General features: G+C 47.9%; 1 protein-coding gene across 1 annotated transcript in view; it reads right to left on the minus strand.

Annotated features, from left to right (window-relative positions):
- Nucleotides 1-23,690, minus strand: part of LTBP2 (latent transforming growth factor beta binding protein 2) — a 129,899-nt gene that overhangs the window by 38,379 nt on the left and 67,830 nt on the right. The window contains exon 9 of the mRNA XM_077820347.1: nt 7,773-7,847. Coding sequence (XP_077676473.1) covers nt 7,773-7,847 — 75 coding nt within the window. The remainder of the gene's footprint in view (nt 1-7,772; nt 7,848-23,690) is intronic.

Below are 23,690 nucleotides of genomic sequence, written 5' to 3' on the forward strand. Positions count from 1 at the left end.
CCATCTAGTCCCCCTCCCACACCAAGGCAGGGGTAAGTACACTTTGTCCCATGGGCTGTGTTAACCTGCAAAAGGGATGTCAAGAGCAAACAGCCAACCCAGAACGTCTCATTTGCCTCGCCTCTCTCCTTCCCTGCTGCTGATGCTCCAGATTCATCCAGCTGGGTTCAGTCACCGTGTGCCATCCAAATGTGGAAGCTGTACAGCATGCCATGGGTTAGGGAGGAATTTGGGAGCCTGCCTTTGCTAGCTGAGCCCCAGGTGGGTACAATAATGTGCCAGGAGATTCCAGACTTTTCAAAAACCTCCTCCCCTCTGTCCCAGAGTCCTGCCTTGCCTATCTCCCAGCCAGGTTCACCTGCAGTCTGCTTCCTGCCTCCTGCCCTGGCTATGTCCCCTTTGTTCCTCCCTGCAGCTGCCTTCAGAGTCAATTGCTCTTCAGCTTATTTTGGGGATTTTCGCTAATGGAAAGGAATGACTGGGAAAGTTACTGGCCCCTCTTCCTGCTCTATCAGATGAGGTGACTGGTACTGTTAGTCAGGCACCTTACTTGCTCTATTGGATCAGGCCTCTAAGTCCCTCAAGTCCCATACCCCACCTTTGCCATACAGCATCAGCACACTAGTCTCAGCTAGTCCAGTGTCCCGTAGGACACTTGCATTGCAAACTGCTTCACAGGAACCTTTGTGATGACTGCAATCCCACATCCGCTGTGCACAGCCTGTTAGGTGCAGCTGCATAGATGGCTCAAATGATTGCTCTACTCTGGGATCCCCGTGGACACCAGATGTTGCATCTCACAGGGCTATCCGGACGAAGTAATTTTTAAAGCTGCCAGATCGAAGCTTGGCGGGACTTGACTTATGAGCAAGTATCCTCCTTTCAATCAAATCTCCTGTGTGGCCAGACTGGGGCACTGTCTGCAAAGGATGCATCATCAGGAATCAAAGAGTGCCGGTGCACAGTGAGGGCTGGGGGAACCTGCCCTTGCACTAACAGCCCTGCATCAGTCGGATGAGTGGAAGGCATGTCTCCAGCTTGTCACTGGTGCTGCTGATTCTGGGGATACACACATGAGAGCTAGCAGCTCCCAAGTCCAAGCCATGGCTCTGCCACTGATGCAGTGTATGACTTCAAGCAAATTCCCTCTCCCCTCTGGGCCATCCATAAGATACTGACAGGGGGCTGGGAAGGTCAGACAATGATTTAAAACCAACTGGAAGCTCTCAGGTATGCTGGCTAAGTACTTGTTATCACCACCACCTGTGCAGCAGGACAGACAAGCATCATTTCCTTGCTGTTCCCACAGCTCCTCACAGTTCCCATCCAATAGGGTCCTAATAACTGAGTAAGCTTCCAGACGGTCACATGGCACACAGCAGGCAAGAGCAGATTCCCCTGCTGCAGAGAGTCCCCGCTGCAGGCTTCAGACAGACCCAGCATCCCCTTCACAGCACGGAAGAATCCAGCCGTTGCTTTTCACCCTTCGAACATGGCACATCGAAGCAGAGCCCAGGATTAGCTGCGTTGGGCATTATAGTGAAATGAATAAACCTGGGCTCCAGTGTATGGTACCCGAGTGGACGTGTCTGCAGCAGCAGTTTGCCTCCCCATCTTTGCCAGGTGTAAAAATTTCTAAATGGGAAAATTCCCCAGGTGTCCCTGTTCAGCCATGTTCAGGGAGGAGGGGGTCACAGGCCAGGGTGTGGGACATTTCACAGGGGGTAACTGGGGCACATGCAGCTCTCGTGACTGGAGACACAAGGCACGGATGTACCTGTCTGGTGCACGCATCTTAATCAGCACCCTGGATACTGCATTCAAGCAGAGGATGGAGATGAGTAGCAGCTTTCCCTGGGCTAGATACCACAGTGACAGAGTCAAATCTCTGGAGAAAATCCTACAGATCACAAACCACCCTGGGTAGATAGATGGAGGTGCCAAAAAGAGCCCTCTCACTGGTGAACCTCACCACAGTGGCATGCAAAGCACAGCAGGCCCTCTTCCAATGGAAAGCCAGGGCCCTCAGAATAGAAACTAGAACCACAGAGAGGAACAACCAAGCATGCCATGGGACAGGAGAGGTCCAACCCAAGAGACATTTCCTACTCCTCTGTCCTCAAGTAATCAGAAATGACTTCCCATCCCAGGATGATGGAAAACCCGTGCATATTGCCAGACACCTGACCCACTGTGCCCATCCTCCCTCTGCCACTCCTGTCCTTCTGCTGGCGAGAGAGATGGCAAGGATAGAGCCATGCTAAGTAGCACCCTGTTACTGAGTCAGGAACAGAGATTTGTGATATGTAGAACCAAAGGCCCAGACTCCAAGCAAGCTGGGAATCCCTGTCTAGGGCAGACGCTTGATGAAGTGGGGACCAAACCCCAAACATGGTGCAAACCCCATCCAGGGCAGAGGCTTGGTTATCTATCCCTTACAAAGGCTACAGGGCTCATCTCTGACATAAGCCAGCAGCACATATCTAACTTGTCATCCTGAGGCACTGAATGGATCTGACTTATCTGGAGTCTGAATGAGCAGAGGGATACAAGGGATTATAGTAACAAGCAGCACAAGTTACATATTCATAAATGATCTGGAAAAGGGGGTAAACAGTGAGGTGGCAAATTTGCAGATGATAGAAAACTACTCAAGATAGTTACGGCCAAAGCAGACTGCAAAGAGCTACAAAAGGATCTCACAAATCTGGGTGACTGGGCAACAAAATGGAAGATGAAATTCAATGTTGATAAATGCAAACTAATGCATGTTGGAAAACATAACCCCAACTATACATATAAAATGATGGGGTCTAAATTAGCTGTTACCACTCAAGAAAGAGATCTTGGTGTCATTGTGGATAGTTCTCTGAAAACGTCCACTCCATGTGCAGCGGCAGTCACAAAAGCTAACAGAATGGTGGGAATCATTGAGAAAGGGATAGAGAAATAAGACAGAAAATATCATATTGCCTCTATATAAATCGACGGTATGCCCACATCTTGAATACTTTTCAGAGTAGCAGCCGTGTTAGTCTGTATCCGCAAAAAGAAAAGGAGTACTTGTGGCACCTTAGAGACTAACAAATTTATTTGAGCATAAGCTTTCGTGAGTGATGAAATGAGCTGTAGCTCACGAAAGCTTAAACTCAAATAAATTTGTTAATCTTGAATACTGTGCGCAGATGTGGTCGCCCCATCTCAAAAAAAATATATTGGAATTGGAAAAGGTTCAGAAAAGGACAACAAAAATTATTAGGGGTATGGAACGGCTTCGTATGAAGAGAAATTAATAAGATTGGGACTTTTCAGCTTGGAAAAGCAACGACTAAGGGGGGATATGATAGAGGTCTATAAAATCATTGCTGGTGTGGATAAAGGAATTATTTAAACTCAGTACCAATGTGGACACAAGAACAAATGGATATAAACTGGCCACTAGGAAATTTAGATTAGAAATTAGACGAAGGTTTCTAACCATCAGAGGAGTGAAGTTTTGGAATAGCCTTCCGAGGGAAGTAGTGGGGGCAAAAGATCTATCTTGCTTTAAGATTAAACTCGATAAGTTTATGGAGGAGATGGTATGATGGGATAACATGGTTTTGGTAATTAAATATTCATGGTAAATAGGCCCAATGGCCTGTGATGGGTTTTAGATGGGGTAAGATCCAAGTTACCTGGGAAAGAATTTTCTGTAGTATCTGGCTGATGAATCTTGCCCATATGCTCAGGGTTTAGCTGATCGCCATATTTGGGGTCGGGAAGGAATTTTCCTCCAGGGCAGATTGGAAGAGGCCCTGGAGGTTTTTCGCCTTCCTCTGTAGCATGGGGCACGGGTCACTTGCTGGAGGATTCTCTGCTCCTTGAGGTCTTTAAACTACAATTTGAGGACTTCAATAGCACAGATATAGGTGTGAGGTTTTTTTTGTAGGAGTGGTGGGTGAAATTCTGTGGCCTGCGTTGTGCAGGAGGTCAGACTAGATGATCATAATGGTCCCTTCTGACCTAAATATCTATGAATCTATGAAAGTAAATAAGGAAGTGTTAGGTTTCAGAGTAACAGCCATGTTAGTCTGTATTCGCAAAAAGAAAAGGAGTACTTGTGGCACCTTAGGGACTAACCAATTTATTTGAGCATAAGCTTTCGTTAGCATAAGCTAATTGGTTAGTCTCTAAGGTGCCACAAGTACTCCTTTTCTTTAAGGAAGTGTTATTTACTCCTTCTCATACCACAAGAACTAGGGGTCACTCAATGAAATTAATAGGCAGCAGGTTTAAAACAAACAAAAGGAAGTATTTCTTCACACAATGCACAGTCAACCTGTGGAACTGTTTTTGTGAGGATGTTGTGAAGGCCAAGATTATTACAGGGTTTAAAAAAGAACTAGAAAAATTTAGGGAGGATAGGTCCATCAATGGCTATTGGCCAGGATGGGCAGGGATGGTGTCCCTAGCCACTGTTTGCCAGAGGCTGGGAATGGGCAACAGGAGATGGATCACTTGATGATTATCTGGTCTGTTCATTCCCTCTGGGGCACTTGGCACTGGCCACTGGTTGAGATGGACCACCTTTGGTCTGACTCAGTATGGCCGTTCTTATGTTCTTACTGGCAGTGGGGACTGAGCTTTTAATTTAAACCAGAGGGCTAGATCCCATCCCCTGCTCCATCCCCCTCACGTTTCTCTGTCAGTGCAGTAAAGCTACCCGAAGTGCAGCTGAGGACTCCCACTACATGGGAATCCCCAAGTGCCACAGAAGCAGCATTGCCAGCTGTACGCTGCCCATCCTTGCCCACCTCCAGTCAGGGATGTGGCTGGACCCATGACACAGTGCCTTGGGGAAGGGGAGCCCACAAGCCCAGAACCACAAGCAGCCCGGCCATTTCTTCCATTCTGCACATAGCTGGTTCTTATGCCTGTTGGTGCGTCTCAGTAATACCCTCAGGTGCACAGGGAAGGGGGAGCACATAGTATAAAGGCCCTAGTGAGTTTACCGTGGGGCCGACACGGTCAGTGTCTGAAGAGGAAACCAGACCCGAGTTGGAGATGCTGTGTTCCATGACTCATGCATGTCACTAGGGTGACCAGACGTCCCAATACTAGGGGTTTTGTCTTATATAGGACCCTATTATCCCCCCACCCCCGATTTTTCACATTTGCTGTCTGGTCACCCTACATGTCACACACATTGTCCTCAGTGTATTCTGAAGCAAGATCCTGGCTTTGGCACTGGTACTGACATCTTCACCAGGCTGCTTGGGGTTTCTGGGTCCTAGTGATTACATGTTGCCCAGTCCCCCTGTGCATTTCCAGTTGGCAGCCGCAGGATGCAGCCCAGCTGCGGGAGGGATCCCCATCTTCTTCCCCTACCCAGCATCAGCCACCAGTTTCCATGATAATCTCTGCCCCGTGCTCAGAAGCTGGCTGCCACTCTCCCTGTTGTTGAATAGCTGGGTGCCGGGAGCATCAGGAGATGGCCTCTCCAGGACCTGTGCTGTTCTCATTAACAGAAGTGGACCTGAGGCCCCTGGGTTGTCATTCATCAGTGGCAATCAGCAAATCCACTGGAGATGCTGTGGCTCCCAGTTATTAGCTCTGGGGGATTTGTGCTGCACAGCCAAACTCAGTTCCAGAGGCACAGCATTTCCTGGGAGCAGCTGGATTGCCAGAGTTCATACCAATTAGTACTTGAACTTCCAGCCACTCTCGATCTGGCCTCCGTAACAGTGCTGATGTCGCAAGGCTGTTCTCTGGTATTTAGTAAGCAAAGAAAGGCAAGGAGGTGTCCTTGCAAAGGGAGCCAGGCGGTTTGCTTCTCTGCAGTGGGAGAGCAAAAGAGTGACCCATGCTGGCCTACTGGCCAGCCAGACAGAGCAGTGGCAGGAGAGCTCCCTGAGGTCCCCGCAACTCCAGCTTGGGCCCTGCTGCCATCTCTCATCAATGCTTTAACAAAACCCAAAGCTCAGTGGATCACTCAGCCTGTTGGCTCCCTCTCAGCTGGGCTCCACTCCCATAGACAAAGGCCTGGAGAACATCCAGGGGCTCTCATCCATCATCCCACTCCCTCTTCCATCTCTGCTGGGAAGGACCCCATGTTACCCATGGGATCCTTCTCCAACGTTCTATTAGCCAAATTGCTCTCTTTGCCTTTGAATTCAGGTCCTCGATTAGCACTGGGGTCCGAGACACACGTCCCATGGCCACAGCAAGGACACCAAGGCACTGCCAGGACAGTGTGTCTCCTGCCAGGCTCAGAGAGGTCCCTGGGGAGGCAGAGCACTCATGGCCTCTTCTCTCTCTCTCCCAACATGTCCCCATGCCAGGAGCCACACAGGGGCCCAGCACAAAACCCTGACACTAGCCCTACACTGATTGTCACAGGGAATTGAGGCCACTGTTCTGGTGACCATTCTCCTCTAGGACACTGTGGTTAAGGTCTCAGGTGACTCATTACTTAACTCAGTCAGATGGAAAGTCCCTGCTAGAGGAGATGAGTCACTGGACTGCATGTCATGAGCTTGCCAGGGCAGGCCCAGACAGCATCCTCTAAGGGACACCTCATGGCTTATCAGGAATCATGACAATGTGACCAAGAAATTCTAGCTCCCAATCACTGCATGGAAAACTTTACGGTTGGAAAAATGTCAGATATTCCTCTAACAAGGAACAGGGAAAAAGCCGCCCTCCTGAGGTGGAGCAGATGATTGGGACAGACAGGCATCCCCCCCGCCACCCTGTGTGGGGTACAGCGGACTCCTGGGGTGATTGGCCCACACATGGACACCCCCCAATGTGGGGCAGAGGAAACTCCAGGGTGAATGGCCCACATAAGATACTCCCCAATGGGGGCAGAGGGGACCCTGGGTTGAATGGCCCAGACACACACCCACTCACCCAATGGGGGCAGAGGGGACTCTGGGTTGAATGGCCCACACACACACACACACACACCCAATGTGGGACAGAAGGGACCCCTTGGGTGAGTGCTCCTCCCACCACACCACACCCCAATGTGGGGGCAGAGGGGACCCCTGGGGTGAATGGCCCAGACACACTCTCTACTCCCAATGTGGGGCAGAGGGGACCCCTGGGGTGAATGGCCCAGACACACTCTCTACTCCCAATGTGGGGCAGAGGGGACCCCTGGGATGAATGGTCCAGACACAGCCACCCCCCGATGTGGGGCAGAGGACACTCTGGGGTTGAAAGGTGCATAGACGGGCCCCACCCTGGAGCAAGGCAGACTCTGAGGAGCCTGGCAGAGTATAAAGTTTATGTACTTGGTGCAGACAGATTTTCAAGCCAACTCACTTTCACCACTCCTCTCGAAAAACCCAAACAAACTCTCCCCCCCTTCCACCCCGCCACAATCACTGGTAACTTGCAGTTAAAGTTGCTTCAGGCTACAGGAAATATACAGATCTCCTGTTTTTAACACCACTAAGTACATGCTGAATTTAGAGATGCAAATCACTAGTGCATGCACATGCTGGGAGAATAGAGGTGGGTCTTGTGGGTTAGAGATAAGGTTGTTATCTGGGAAATTTGACTGGTTTTGCTGTGAAACAGCCTGAGCTGTCAGGGACATGCAATTTTTCTGTACAGTTAGCGGAATGTAGCTAGTTACTTTCACACTTTAAGGCCAGGGTTCTTTAACTGTAACGTTCCCAGTAGGTTGGTCCCAGGGCAGGAAGTGAACTCATTTTACACAGGAATGATCGTTACTCTACCTGATAAGGAGTCTGAGAAAGCGGTCAGAGTGGCATCCTTACCTTGACAGTGGCTCCGATTCAGCCTCTTGTATCCCTGAGGACACTCCACCTGTCTGTTTTCAATCACTGGATGAGCTAGAATGACAGCAAACAGTAAGCTTAGGGACCAGGGCTAAACTCTACAATCCCATCTTCTCTTTCTCTCTCCTTGACCCCAGTCTCTCCTTTACATCCACCAGCCTGTGAGCTTGGTATACTCTTGTCTCTGCCTTTTCTTCTTCTCCCACCTCCTCTGTCAATAAGTCCCCTGTCACTACCTCCACACCACTGGCTATGCGCACCAGAAACTCAGCTCACACTCATACTACCGAATTGCTCAGCGGTGGTCCCACAGTGAAGCAGGAGATGCTCCTGACACACCTCAGAGCCCTCTCTTCCACAGCCTCTGCTACTCCACTGGCCTTCTCTCCATCCCTACACTCAGTGTCTGCTGCTGGTGTGAGAGCTTTCACCTCTGCAGCTGCTGTCATCTGGAATTGCCTCCTGTACCATCAACTCCACCCTTTTTCAAATCTCCCTTTCAGATGTTTCTATCCCTTGCTTACTACTTTATTTTTTCCTCCCCCACCATTACTTCACAACCAGATGTTTCAATTTATTCACTATACAATGGACTGGATCCTGCAAGCCCTCTGAGCATGTACTGTCAATAACTTCAACAGCAGTTTTGCAAGTGAAGGGCCTGTCCAATGGTGCCCAATGCCCTTATTGTCTTTCGTTGATGATATAGTGCTTGGTGTTAAATCTATAAAGCAGTCTAGGCGACACAGTCTATATTAAAGGCACCTACAGCTCATGGTGATCAATGCATCAGAAATACATCACACAGATCAGGACAGATTTTCAAGAGTCCTCATGGCCGGACTTCCCACTGCTCAGCACAGAGATTAGGGCCAGATTTTCATAAGAATCTCAGCACCTCTGTGAGATTTATGGTTAGATTTTCCAAAGAATTCAACACGCAATATACTGGGCTCTTTTAAAGATCTGGTGATTTATTTTTGGCCTAAATGGAGACTGCACACTTCCGAAAGCCTGGCCCAAAGAGTCCATAAAACATACCGCACAGGATCAAGTTGGATTGTACCACACTAACCCACCACAGCCAGCCTCCTGGGGTGGGATGGGGAGCAGGATGGAGAATGGGAGTGGCCCAAGAGCAGCCGTTTCAGACACCCAACTTCACCATGTAGCGTTTCCAAGCATTAGTTGATCACTTCATAAGTTTGTCCTCCAACTGAGTGGTTAAACAATTCACCTTTAACACCTGCAGGCCATGGGCAGGGTTAGGAGTAAGGCTGCATGTGACAAAAGTCATGGCTCTGAAGTGGGTTTCACAACAAGCCCACAGGTAACATTTTCAAAAGTGCTCAAAGTGGCTTAGGAGCCCAAATCCCATTGACTTCCAATGAAACATAGGTTCCTCAATGTCCAACTCCCCTTTTGAAAATGGGACTTGGACGCTTTCGAAAACATTTCTTCGGTCTTTGTCACCCCAGCCGGCCTGCTGACAATCCAGACTCCCCCAGGAACTTTCCCAAACCAGGCTGTATGTGCAGCATGCTGGAGTCTGGATGGATTTTTACATGGTTTTAAATTATTATGAAATATTATCAGAATTATTTTACAATTTTTATTGTAAAATAAAGAGCAGTCAGTTGACATTTCTCATACTTTCCCCATGATAAACAGCTTTAACAGTAATTCACATATTCTGGGCCATGCCTTTCCTTTTCAAAAGAAATCCTAACATAAGGACGTTGCCCATTTCTTACCACAACAACCAATCAGCCTTAGTTCTGACCTACGCCCTCAGTGTGACATGAGTTTTGCGTGGTCTGAAGCAGCCCCTACCTACCTCCATGGTGTCTGAGTATCCTCTGTGACCTTGGTCTCAGCCTATCTGGCTATCTCCCAGACTTCTATCAGTTGGTTTCCAAACCCAAGCAACTGTAAGGGTACTAGGATGCAAATTGGCTCCAACTCGCAGGCATGTGCTGGTGCTTTGAGATCCTCAAGGAGGGAGGACTGCAATCTCCCCGCTTTGGGGGGAGCATGAATAGTAGTTTGATGCTGAGTCCCAAAGGGAAGGGCCCAATCTCTTCACACAGTCACCCCTCTGGAGCAATGTCATCACACACAAAAAAACACCCCCATCAACAACCTTCCCTGAAGCAGGTCCTGGTTATCACTAATGTCACATGCAAGGCTCTGACTCCTGCTGCTCCCCTAACACCTTCAGAGAGAGGCACAGGATCCTGTATGAAGAGTCATACATGCCAGGCTCATCCAGAGGGGGCACAAACCAGAGTTATGAACCTGGGCCTGTTGACACCACCTTCCAGTAAAATATGTCAACAATGTCACTCATGTTGGGCAACCACAGGTGAGTGAAATCTGCAAGTCAGAGATTAGACTGTCTAAGAAAATTAACAGAGTGCATACAACTCAATGATCACTCTCCCATCATGCCGTTCGGGGGCTAAGGTCAGCAGAAGGAAGGCCCTTACACACTGAGAAGCCTTGTCATCTACTGGGCAGAGCAGTGGGGACTGGGCATCAGGAGTCCACTTCTCTTCCCAGCTGTGTCCTTGAATCACTGTGTGACCTTGCAAAGGTTACTCTCCCTCTCTGATTCAGTTTCCCCATCAGTAACATGGAGATACCAGTAAAGCTATACTCTCAAGTTCTTTGACATCCTTTGATGGAAGGCATTATTGGAGTGCAAAGCATCACTGTTCTTATTATAAGGCTCAGGAAGCAAGAGACCAGGAAGGAAAAGTCACCAACAGCATCTTGTGTCTTCCCTGGACCTCGCAGAGTAAGAAGTGTAAAGAGAGGCATGACACAGACCATGCTGGAGCTTAGTGAGGGGCTTAGACCAGTCAGACTCAGGAGACATGCAAAGAACCCTTTTCACCCCAGGAGCATTCAAGCAGCAGGCTCAGCCCTATACGTGCCATCTCCTGCAGAGTTGGTCTCCATACAAAGCTGGCCTTTTAATGTATAGGAGCAGTAGATGCACTTGGGCACCCAGTGTGAATTTCATACAGCATGATGAGGGATTACTCCATCCGTCCTGGACACAAACATGCTGGCCGATCTCCCACTGATAAACAAATGGTTTTTTCCTTATGAAATAAGTTACTATTGGGTCTCAAGTGCAGATGTGCAAGCCACAGCCCCACCATCATTCACCCCCAATGAATCATAACGTTGCAGCCAGTGATTCATCATGTAAGTATATGGCCTAAGTGGAAACAGGAGGGTGGACAACCCATCAGGCCTAGGGTTCCCCACACATTTCTATTCTCATGCACATGCCTCTTGCTCCTTATTGGGAAATTTACCTTGAAAACAGCCTCAGTATCCCAAGCAAATGTGTAGCACAATTAACAGGCAGCTCCTAGATACACCAACAACTCTAGTTAAGGAGCCTGCAACTCAGACCTGAGAAGGTGCCCCCAGACTGGCTGTGCTACAGGTCTGAAGATTCTCAGGGCAGAAAAATAGCAAAGAGCACCCAGACCAGGCAGAGAGTGCCTGGATGATGGCCTGGCTGGGCAGATGAATTGCAACATTTTCCAGTTGCTTCCGCTGTTGACAAGTGCCAGCAAAGCAGCACAGTTACAACACCTGCAATCAGTCATCTCTCCACCTCTGCGATGTCTCGGGTCCTCTGCTTGGACTGTCCATGGGCACTTGACAAGGGAAATGGAAGGAATGACATAGGCCCCAACGAGATGCTGAAATAACAGCTGAGGGGACATTTATTACCTTTTCCCCCTTTTTACAAGGAGCTCTCTGCTCTGGCTGCACATGATTTCCTGACTCACTCTCACTACACAGAATTTTAAATAGTGTCTTAAAATAGTTTGGTGCGTTTAAAAGTGGTCCATAACCTACATAATTAAGTCTCTCAATCTTTTTATAGGCGAGTACAATCCAGCCAACAAATTCCAAAGAGGCCCAATTCAGGTACCGTGTTTTGGAGTGAATGAAAGTTAACTTCAGGGAGTGGGAGGAGCTGGGGAGGGAGCCAGGCTGGGGTGGAGAGTAGTTAAAGGGGCACTTTGTCCTGGAAAGAGATTTTTGTGGAGTGACGGATTTTTTTCCCACGTATTGTGGAATATGTTTTGGAACAAGACGTGCGCGTAACAACTAAGTAACCATATGGCTGTATCCTGACACCCCTCATCTGCCCCGCTTCCTAGTCCCCCATCTAGCACTTGTAGCTCTTCCTTGTAGTATCAGGTCTGCAAGTTCTTCATGGCAGGGAACATGTCTGTCCATAGCGCCTGTGAGGCACCTAGCACATCATGGATGCCAAGAATAAATAAGGGACAAATCTGAGACAACCCACAAGGCAGTGGACTGTGAAAATGGCCATAAAAGGACCCTACTATGGGTGAAAAAATAGCACAACAGCAAGTGCTATTCAGGGCTTGGGCAGAAGATCATCCTGGGTCCTACCTAACACTCTCTGAGGAAAGCCCTCAGCCACCCAGTTAAGGCAGCTTTAAGTCACCACAGGAGACTTAGTGCAGGGCAGGACTAAGGCTTTAGGAGGTTGATCCCCACTCCCCTCACTGAAGAGGAATTAGGGAAACTAATGGCAAGAGAACACAAAGCTAATTCACCAGTGGTAGTGACCCAAGTAGTGGAAGACACAATGAAGATGACTGGATGCGGAAGCTGCGGTATGTACATGATCCTGGAGGGGGTACCTGGAAAGAGTTTTGTCTGCTTGAAGTGCCATCTGATAGAGCTGATGGAAGAAAAGATCAGAGGATTGGAGATGCAAGTGGAAAGTCTGGTTGAGTTTTGAAGGGGATTCGAGTAGATTATGGAGCAAAGACATGAGGCGGCTGAAGGGAAAAGCTCAGACTTGCAGATGGAAGCAGGACCGAAGAACTCTGAGGGGAGACTGCTATGTGAAGAAAATGGACAGTGGAAGCATGTGTCTAAGAGAACCAGGCAGAGGAAAAGATGGGCTAGTGAAGGAGAAATAGAGCTCAAGAACAGGTTTGCAGAGTTGGAAAATGAAGAAGGGGCTCAGCAGATGGTCACTGAAGGTGGAAGGGCAAGGAAGAAAAGACGAGCGGCTAGTCCTATAGGAAAAGGGGAAGAGTCAATGGAGACTACACCAAATATGAGCCCCAGGAGGATACAGGATGGGTTGAAGAGGATTACAAGGGAGAATAGGAATAGAAAGAACTTGCAGCCAAAGGGAACAGGGGATAGACCAGAGAATCGCAGCGTCACCAGGAAAAGGCAGGTCTACGTGATTGGGGACTTCTTACTGAGAAGGTTGGACAGGCCTGTAACCAGAGCTGATCCAGGGAACAAAAGGGTGTACTGTCTTCCAGCTGCTAAGATACGGGATGTGGACCTGAGGTTGAAGAGGATCCTAACAGGAGCGGGAAAGAATCCACGCATTGTCCTTCATGTGGGCACAAATGATACCGGTAGATTCTCACTGGAACATATCAAGGGAGACTATGCCAGGCTGGGGAAGACGCTTAAGGAAATTGAGGCTCAGGTGTTCTTCAGTGGGATTCTGCCTGTTCCTAGAGAAGGGCAACAAAGGTGTGACAAGATTATGACTATCAACAGATGGCTCAGGCAGTGGTGCTATAAGGAGGACTTTGGGATGTATGGCCACTGGGAGGCATTCATGGACAGAGGACAGTTCTCTCGGAATGGACTTCATCTGAGTAGGGAAGAAAATAGACTTCTAGGATGGAGGCTGGCACAACTGATTAAGAAAGCTTTAAACTAGGAATTTGGGGGAGATGGTTGGGAGATGTCCAGATAATCGCCACGCCAGATTTTAACATTGAGAGGGAAGAAAACAAAGTAAGAAAGGATACAGCCGTGGGTAGGAGAATGGACATAAGGAGGAAGGGCAGTGTGGATACCAGTCTAATAGGTCATACTGGCTGAAGAATGTCCGTGCCTAATCGGGTAAAGAATGTGAGTGAGTCCAAACAGCAAAAATTAATATGTTTGTACACCAATGCAAGGAACCTAGGAAAGAAAATGGAGGAACTAGAGCTACTGGTGCAGGAAGTGAAACCAGATATTATTGGGATAACAGAAACATGGTGGAACAGTAGTCATGACTGGACTACAGGTATTGAAGGGTATGTGCTGTTTAGCAAAGACAGAAATAAAGGTAAAGGTGGTGGAGTAGCATTGTATATCAATGATGAGGTAGAATGTAAAGAAATAAGAAGCACCGGAATGGATAAGACAGAGTCCCTCTGGGCAAAAAATCACACTGGGGAAGAAAACTACTAGAGCCTCCCCTGTGATAGTGCTTGGGGTGTGCTATAGACTGCCGGGATCTAATTTGGATATGGATAGAGCCCTCTTTAATGTTTCTAATGAAGTAAATACTAATGGAAACTGCGTGATCATGGGAGACTTTAACTTCCCAGATATAGACTGGAGGACAAGTACTAGTAACAATAATAGGGCTCAGATTTTCCTAGATGCGATAGCTGATGGATTCCTTCATCAAGTAGTTGCTGAACCGACAAGAGGGGATGCCATTTTAGATTTGGTTTTGGTGAGTAGTGAGGACCTCATAGAACAAATAGTTGTATGGGACAACCTTGGTTCAAGTGATCATGAGCTAATTCAGTTCAAACTGAACGGAAGGATAAACAAAAATAAATCTGCGACTAGGGTTTTTGATTTCAAAAGGGCTGACTTTCAAAAATTAAGGAAATTATTTAGGGAAGTGGATTGGACTGAAGAATTTATGGATCTAAAGGCAGAGGAGGCCTGGGATTACTTCAAATCAAAGTTGCAGAAGCTATCGGAAGCCTGCATCCCAAGAAAGGAGAAAAAAATTCACAGGCAGGAGTTGTAGACCAAGCTGGATGAGCAAGCATCTCAGAAAGAAAAAGCAGAAAGCATACAGGGAGTGGAAGATGGGAGGGATCAGCAAGGAAAGCTACCTTATTGAGGTCAGAACATGTAGAGATAAAGTGAGAAAGGCTAAAAGTCAAGTAGAATTGGACCTTGCAAAGGGAATTAAAATCAATAGTAAAAGGTTCTATAGCCATATAAATAAGAAGAAAACAAAGAAAGAAGAAGTGGGACCGCTAAACACTGAGGATGGAGTGGAGGATAAGGATAATTTAGGCATGGCCCAATATCTAAACAAATACTTTGCCTCAGTCTTTAATGAAGATCTTAGGGATAATGGTAGCATGACAAATGGGAATGAGAATATGGAGGTAGATATTACCATATCTGAGGTAGAAGCAAAACTTGAACAGCTTAATGGGACTAAATCAGGGGGCCCAGATAATCTTCATCCAAGAATATTAAAGGAATTGGCACCCGAAATTGCAAGCCCATTAGCAAGAATTTTTAATGAATCTGTAAACTCAGGGTTGTACCATATGACTGGAGAATTGCTAACATAGTTCCTATTTTTAAGAAAGGGAAAAAAAGTGATCCAGGTAACTACAGGCCTGTTAGTTTGACATCTGTAGTATGCAAGGTCTTGGAAAAAATTTTGAAGGAGAAAGTAGTTAAGGACATTGAGGTCAATGGTAAATGGGACAAAATACAACATGGTTTTACAAATGGTAGATTGTGCCAAACCAACCTGATCCCCTTCTTTGAGAAAGTAATAGATTTTTTAGACAAAGGAAATGCAGTGGATCTAATTTACCTAGATTTCAGTAAGGCGTTTGATACGATGCCACATGGGGAATTATTAGTTAAATTGGAAAAGATGAGGATCAATATGAAAATTGAAAGGTGGATAAGGAATTGGTTAAAGGGGGACTACAGCAGGTCATACTGAAAGGTGAACTGTCAGGCTGGAGGGAGGTTACCAGTGGAGTTCCTCAGGGATTGGTTTTGGGACCAATCTTATTTAATCTTTTTATTACTGACCTTGGCACAAAAAGTGGAAGTGTGCTAATAAAGTCTGTGGATGATACAAAGCTGGGAGGTATTGCCAATTTAGAGAGAGACCGGGATATCATTCAGGAAGATTTGGATGACCTTGTAAACTGGAGTAATAGTAATAGGATGAAATTTAATAGTGAGAAGTGTAAGGTCATGCATTTAGGGATTAATAACAAGAATTTCTGTTATAAACTAGGGACGCATTACTTGGAAGTAACAGAGGAGGAGAAGGACCTCGGAGTATTGGTCGATGACAGGATGACTATGAGCCACCAATGTGATATGGCCATGAAAAAAGCTAACGCGGTCTTGGGATGCATCAGGCGAGGTATTTCCAGTAGAGATAAGGAGGTGTTAGTACCATTATACAAGGCACTGGTGAGACCTCATCTGGAATACTGCGTGCAGTTCTGGTCTCCCATGTTTAAGAAGGATGAATTCAAACTGGAACAGGTACAGAGAAGGGCTACTAGGATGATCCGAGGAATGGAAAACCTATCTTATGAAAGGAGACTCAAGGAGCTTGGCTTGTTTAGCCTAACCAAAAGAAGGCTGAGGGGAGATATGATTGCTCTCTATAAATATATCAGAGGGATAAATACCAGAGAGGGAGAGGAATTATTTAAGCTCAGTACCAATGTGGACACAAGAACACACGGATATAAACTGGTCATCGGGAAGTTTAGACTTGAAATTAGAGGAAGGTTTCTAACCATCAGAGGAGTGAAGTTCTGGAACAGCCTTCCAAGGGAAGCAGTGGGGGCAAAAGACCTATCTGGCTTCAAGATTAAACTCGGTAAGTTTATGGAGGAGATGGATAACATGATTTTGGCAATTAATTGATCTTTAACTATTCATGGTAAATAGGCCCAATGGCCTGTGATGGGATGTTAGATGGGGTGGGATCTGAGTTACTACAGAGAATTCTTTCCTAGGTATCTGGCTGGTGAATCTTGCTCACATGCTCAGGGTTCAGCTGATCACCATATTTGGGGTGGGGAGGGAATTTTCCTCCAGGGCAGATTGGAAGAGACCCTGGGGGTTTTTCACCTTCCTCCGCAGCATGGGGCATGGGTCACTTGCTGGAGGATTCTCTGCACTTTGAAGTCTTTAAACCATGATTTGAGGACTTCAATAGCTCAGTCATAGGTGAGAGGTTTATTGCAGGAGTGGGTGGGTGAGATTCTGTGGCCTGCATTGTGCAGGAGGTCAGACTAGATAATCATAATTGTCCCTTCTGATCTTAATATCTATGAGTCTATGAGCCTGTGACAGACACAGGGGAGACAGTAACCTACCTCCCCAGCCATGTGACATCACTGGTAAGGCCAGGGACACCCTTTGGGAGGCAAAGATGCACTCTGTGCCAGCAAGTCTGGGCTGCAGCCAGAACTAAAGACTAAGTAGAAGCTCATCCACCTCCCCACCAGTTCAGCACTAAAAAGTAACCAGAGATGCTCAAAGAATATAAGTGTTAGTGATGCTGGGAGTGTGGCCACTGCAGGATGCTGAGGCTGGGGGTGTGGCACTGAAAGTGTGAGGGTGGGGGCATGGTCACTGAGGTTGAAGTTACAACACTTTAAAAAAACCACTCTCTGCCCCACCCTACCCACTGGGATTGGAACCGTTAAAGAGATTCCAGGCCAGTCCCACTGCCTAGTCCATATGCTGGGGGCTGACTGCAGGACACAATAGTGCCTGGAGAGACATCTGTCAGCCCTGGCACAATTGTGATAGCAAACACACAAATGTCACAGCATTGTAACACGGAAGCACTCCAACAGGGAGCAAGGTGTTCCTGCAATCAGACGATGATGGAACATGAATAGAGAGTGAGGCTCAACTTCTTCTCCAAAAGGCCTTTACAGAGACATAGACCACACCCAGCAGACATCAGCCAGACACTGCTGGGGAGAAAGACTCCATTCTGAAGACAATAAATAGGCTGAAAGATACTGAAAGTCATGGAGTCTTGTACCCTCTTAGCACCAGTGTGACTCTTATCTGCAGTGGGCAGATTGCTGTTGCTCATTAATGAAGTAAGTTAATGGTCAGACTCTAGACCAGTGGTTCCCAAACTTTAACAACCTGTGAACCCCTTTCACTAAAATGTCAAGTCTCACAAACACCCTCCTAGAAATGAATATTTCCAGGGATTTTCTCCTTTCAACACAGAATCATAGAATATCAGGGTTGGAAGGGACCTCAGGAGGTCATCTAGTCCAACCCCATGCTCAAAGCAGAACCAATCCCCAACTAAATCATCCCAGCCAGGGCTTTGTCAAGCCTGACCTTAAATACCACTAAGGAAGAAGATTCCACCACCTCCCTAGGTAACCCATTCCAGTGCTTCACCACCCTCCTAGTGAAAAAGTTTTTCCTAATATCCAATCTAAACCTCCCCCACTGCAACTTGAGATCATTACTCCTTGTTCTGTCATCTGCTACCACTGAGAACAGTCTAGATCCATCCTCTTTGGAACCCCCTTTCAGGTAGTTGAAAGCAGCTATCAAATTCCCCCTCATTCTTCTCTTCTGCAGACTAAACAGTCCCAGTTCCCTCAGCCTCTCCTCATAAGTCATATGCTCCAGCCCCCTAATCATTTTTGTTGCCTTCCGCTGGACTCTTTCCAATTTTTCCACATCCTTCTTGTAGTGTGGGGCCCAAAACTGGACACAGTACTCCAGATGCGGCCTCACCAATGCCGAATAGAGGGGAATGATCACGCCCCTCAATCTGCTGGCAATGCTCCTACTTATACAGCCCAAAATCCCATTAGCCTTCTTGGCAACAAGGGCACACTGTTGACTCATATCCAGCTTTTCATCCACTGTAACCCCTAGATCCTTTTCTGCAGAACTGCTGCCTAGCCATTTGGTCCCTAGTCTGTAGCAGTGCATGAGATTCTTCCGTCCTAAGTGCAGGACTCTGCACTTGTCCTTGATGAACCTCATCAGATTTCTTTTGGCCCAATCCTCTAATTTGTTTAGGTCCCTCTGTATCCTATCCCAACCCTTCAGCATATCTACCCTCCTCCCAGTTTAGTGTCATCTGCAAACTTGCTGAGGGTGCAGTCCACGCCATCCTCCAGATCATTAATGAAGATATTGAACAAAACCGGCCCCAGGACCGACCCTTGGGGCACTCCTCTTGATACCAGCTGCCAACTAGACATGGAGCCATTGATCACTTTACCTGAGTATAAATTATAAAAGCAGTGATCTTGGAAATATAAATTTTTTATGACATGCTTGTTACACACTATTTATTATTAATTATTTATCATTACAGTATTTTTATTACATTATGAAAACGGCAACACTCTTCCAAGATCTCACTTTCGTAGCTTGTATCACTTTGAATAAGCCTATTATAAGACAAGGCTCCTATGTTTCATCAAGAAGTATCAGATATGAAACAGCATGAAGGTATTTAAGAAGCCAACTCAGAGAGTTCCTCCTACACAAGCATTCAGGTCTTGAACAGCCCAGGCAAACAACGCACGTTACAACAAAGCTTAAACCTGTTCTTCATAATAATTTAAAAAACAATACTAGCTGCCTATTTAATTTTAAAAACAGCAACAAATATCCGCCTCCCTTTCCATTTCTTATAAGGAGTCTTGAAGTTTAAATCTCCTCGGTGTGGTAGATATGCTTGCTTTGATCTGCTTAGCTCTTGGAAGTCCAGGGGCTCCAGGCTGCTGGCCCTGTGCTGCCCAGGGTCCCTAGGGACAGCTCTGTCCGCCATTAGGGAATTTTTTCCCAAGAACCCCCTGTAACATTTCGCAAACCCCCAGGGGTTCATGAAGCCCAGTTTGGGAACCACTGCTGTAGACGAACAGATTAATTTTGCGAAGTAACCCATGTTCATTGAAAGAGCAACTGTTGCGTAACATGAGCAGATCTCTGCACCAAGGGGAACCAAGACACGATGTCTGAAATATTGGTATGGAGGCTGCTCTCTTTCTGTCAGGATATGGTCACAAAGCGATGAGACCCTATGGCTGCAGGAGGATGTCAACTAACTGCCAGCTTGGACTTGGTTACGCAAGCAGAGGATAATTTCCTTCCTTGAAATACGATGTGAACCGAGACAAGGAAATCAACAAAAGGCCAATCTGGAAAGCCAGCAAAGTGAAGGAGAACTGCATCTGAACTTAACCATCCACTTTTAACCTCCCAGCTCTTGGCAACGGGAGACAGGCTTGGTAGGTTAGTGTTCTGGAATTTAACAGTGGGTAGTGACTGGAAGAAAATAGATCTGGTGCTCAGATTGAACAGCGGCAGTGCTAGGGTCAGCAAAGGCTGCCAGAAGGTCCTGGGCTCCTCTGTGTCTGTGTCTGATTCTTTTCCAGAAGGTCAGAGTGAGGCTTAGCCCTGGTCTATGCTTACAATTTACACTGATGAAGCCATGGTGCTCAGCGCTGTGAAAAATTCACACCCCTGAGCACGGAAGTTAAGCTACCTAGCCCCCTGTGTAGACAGAAGCATTCTTCCTTCAACCTAGTTACCGCTGCTCGGGGAGGTGGATTGCCTGCACTGACAGAAGAAACCCTGCCATCGATGCAGGAAACGTCTACATGGCAGCGCTGCAGCTGTGCCATTATAGTGCCCATAGTGTAGACATACCCTAGGGAGCAGCTGAGCAGCACCTGTTGGGCAGGGAGATTTCAGGCTTGTTTGAAGGCATTGTGGTCTGGCTCCAGATTAAAATGCTGTGCCTGCTGAGCCCTGCCTCCCTGCCAGTTCTTCAGGCAGCAGGATCTGCATTTAAGGAGCGAGTGCTCTCCAGGTGGCTGTGCAACAGGACTTCTTCCAGACAGGACAGAGAGGAGCCCTTTCCAAAGAGCCCTTCCCCAGCCCCCTGTCAACCAGGCTCACAACTCTGAGCAAGCCTAGTCTTTGTTATAGCTGCAAATGCAGCAGCGTCCCAAGCAAGGCCTGCCTTCCACATCGGCAAAGGGGTACGTGTTTTCTCAGTGATCTCATTGGGAGGCAGGTGCCATTAGCTCACAGCCTCCGACAGAGGGAAGTGAGTGTGCTCCACTGACAGCCTTGGATTCCCAGGGCTCACGCAGCCGCTTATCTCCTCGGCTGTTAAAATAGTCAAGCTTGTCAGCATGAAAAAGGAAACCACCAGCGAGAAGATCAGTCACAGGGGATTTTCAGTCCATCAAGTTGACCTTTACGCAGTCAGAAAGACTCGAGATACTATTTTCTCTCATCTGCCACCCAATTACAACCATCCCAGGAGAGGAGAATCTAGGGCCCTGGCTTTCACTGCCCCCCTCCCCAGCGTGTGGCCCTGGGCTCCTGCTGCCCTGTACATCAGGTTAATGACAGAGCTGCTCCTAGCCCAGTGCCAGATACATTATACCACACTGCCCCTGGGGTACTTATACAGCACATGGGCAGTGCTGCCCCAGGCAGGATGGAAAGGGTCCCCAGACTGGCGGTGAATCAAAAATGAGCTGGATTCCTTGGCCACGTTCAGGACACAAAGCCACTTAACGCCAGCCCTTCTGGAGACACTGCACTGGATGGAAGCACCATTGGCCAGGTCTCTGCACACTTTGATGAATGTATTTTTAGGTTACATCTCTTCTCTAGTGCTCTAGGAACCTTCCAAGACAGTGATGGCAGTTGTGTGTGGAAGGGGAATGAGTTAGGCCCAAGGGTTTACAGAAGCCAGAAGAGACTGAGAGTGATGAATGGCTGGACACACTGATTTGGTGCAGGCACTGGATGGGGGGGTGGGGGTGGGGAGCAGGGTGTTTAACAGAGATTGTTAGGAAGCTCTGTAGGCAAAGGGAGAGTCACTGGGAGAGGGGGTCTTATGAGTCACTGCTGATTATGAGGTGATGGAGTGGAGCCAGGTATAACCGTCAGCACACAGTGAACCAAGAGTGCAGCAAACAGGAGGCCTCCTGAGAAAAAAGGAGGCAGGTTCCAACAAAAGGAGAATATAGCTCTCAGAGCGGCACCAGCAGAGACAGGCAAGGAACCAAGGCTGTGCAATGAGAATGTGCAGCACGGGCCCAAGAAACCTAGGGATGGCATCAGCGTGACAGGCAGTCGATGGCTAGTGGGAGCCCAGTGTTCTGCCGCCAAGAAATCCTATCTCTAGCATTCAGCCTAGTTTGGGTTTTAGTCAATAGGCCCTCAGTAAACAACCCAGGGATGGAGCCAGCCAGAGAGAAACAGGCTGGAGTGTGCGCGGTTAATCGAAACCAGACTGCAAAATCCTTTCTCCTTGGGCTGAGTAAAGGCTCCAAGCATGTCACTGAAACCTCAGCCTGGTTTAACACACAGCAGAAAAGACCTGCTCCCCAAGTGGAGAAACTCTGACCCAGCTGCTGAAACCACTGCCAGCAGAAAAGCAGACAGCTCAGCCTTAGCAATGGGCTCCAGAGGGAAAGCACACAAGTGACTGCATCCCTAGGAGCAGGCAGACTGCTAGGTACAGGGCGAGGGAATGAGTCCATTTCTTGGAGCCAGTGGACAATCGCAAGGCCCAAGAGACTCTGCGACAGTTGAGAATAGGAATCTCTAAAGCTGCCCAAAGGGTGTTGGGCTAAAGAGTCCTGCTCTCCAGATGTGTTGTTTCCAGATGATCTGTGACAGACAGCTTCCCCATGAGTCACAACATTCCCCATGGCCCCAGCAAGGGGTGCTGTGTTGCTGGAGGTACTGTCATCGAGGCGAGCTGTGACCAAGATCCCGCCTTGGACTGTTAGCCTTGGTGGCTGGGGTAACTTTCAGCTCGGGTAACTCCACTCTACTTTACTAGCTGTTCCAACTGGATACAAGATTCTTCTGCGTTTAATGTGCTAACCGGTTGTGTTGTGTTGCTGTGCACTGTGAACCAGCTGCTGCAGCCCACCCAGCCACCCCTGAGTGATGGGCAAAGGGAGACCTCCAGAGAACAAGTCAGGAATGTGTCTCAAGCCTGTTGGGATTCCTCTGGCCGAGAAGCATTATGAAACTGAAATCATGTGTAAGCCTCAGCTCCTTCCCCACTTCCAGCCATGCCCATGTGCATCGCCACGGTGAGAGTGGTGTCCATGGCAGACTGTGCCACTCCAGTAGAACTAGGTCCTTCTGGAGGCTTCATCAAATCTTTTAAATCTCTTTTCTCTGCATCATCCCTGATCTGACTGTGCTGAGGCCAGCCAGAGTTTGGTTTCTAAGAGGGTTCCAATTGCTTTTACAATGCCTAAGGGTGCAGCAGGGAGAATGGCATGCGGCTTGCAATACCATTCCATAGATCTAATGACTGTGGCTCCAGCTGGGGGAGCTGCCAGCCATTTGCCAGCTATGCCTAACACGGTGGGAGGTCCATATGGGGAACATTGCAGACGCCAAGCCAGACACTACAGGATCCAACTTTCCAGTACATTCAGATTCTTCTCTAGGACAAAACCTTGAAAAATGTGGGAGAAATACAAATAAAATGATGGCCTTCAAAGAACGGTATCTTAATGAAGTTAAAACCTCCTCCCGGGTGGGGTCGGCGGGGAGAAAGAGAGCAGCAGGAGTGAACCCTACTGGGCAGGGAGTTTGCAGGACTGCTGGATCTGGGCCCATTGCTAGGCTGACCTCTGGCTATCCTGTGGGAGAAGGGAAGGGGCAGAGTCTGAAAGGGGCTGCTTTACTAGTTTACTGCTCCAGCCAGAAACTCTTGAAAGCTTGCTTGGGAGGGGCAGAAGGGAAGTGGTTTCTCCTAGCCATTTAGTCAGTGCAAAAGACGGTACACAACACCTGGACAAATCCAGCAGCACCCCATCCTCGCAGGGATGCTCACTCCCACAGAGCTAACCAGGCTCTGCGGAAAAGTGATGGGTGCTATTTCTATCTTGCTAAGCTTCCCACTGTGTGGCCCCATCCTAGAGAAGGCGAAGCAGTGTTCTGAGCCTCTGCTGGTGGGGACAATGCCTGAAACAGGCAGCACCAAGGGCGTTAGGGTAGGGTTTCTGCCAG

This window comes from Eretmochelys imbricata, chromosome 6, assembly GCF_965152235.1.
Source record: "Eretmochelys imbricata isolate rEreImb1 chromosome 6, rEreImb1.hap1, whole genome shotgun sequence".
NCBI classification, from domain to species: domain Eukaryota; kingdom Metazoa; phylum Chordata; order Testudines; family Cheloniidae; genus Eretmochelys; species Eretmochelys imbricata.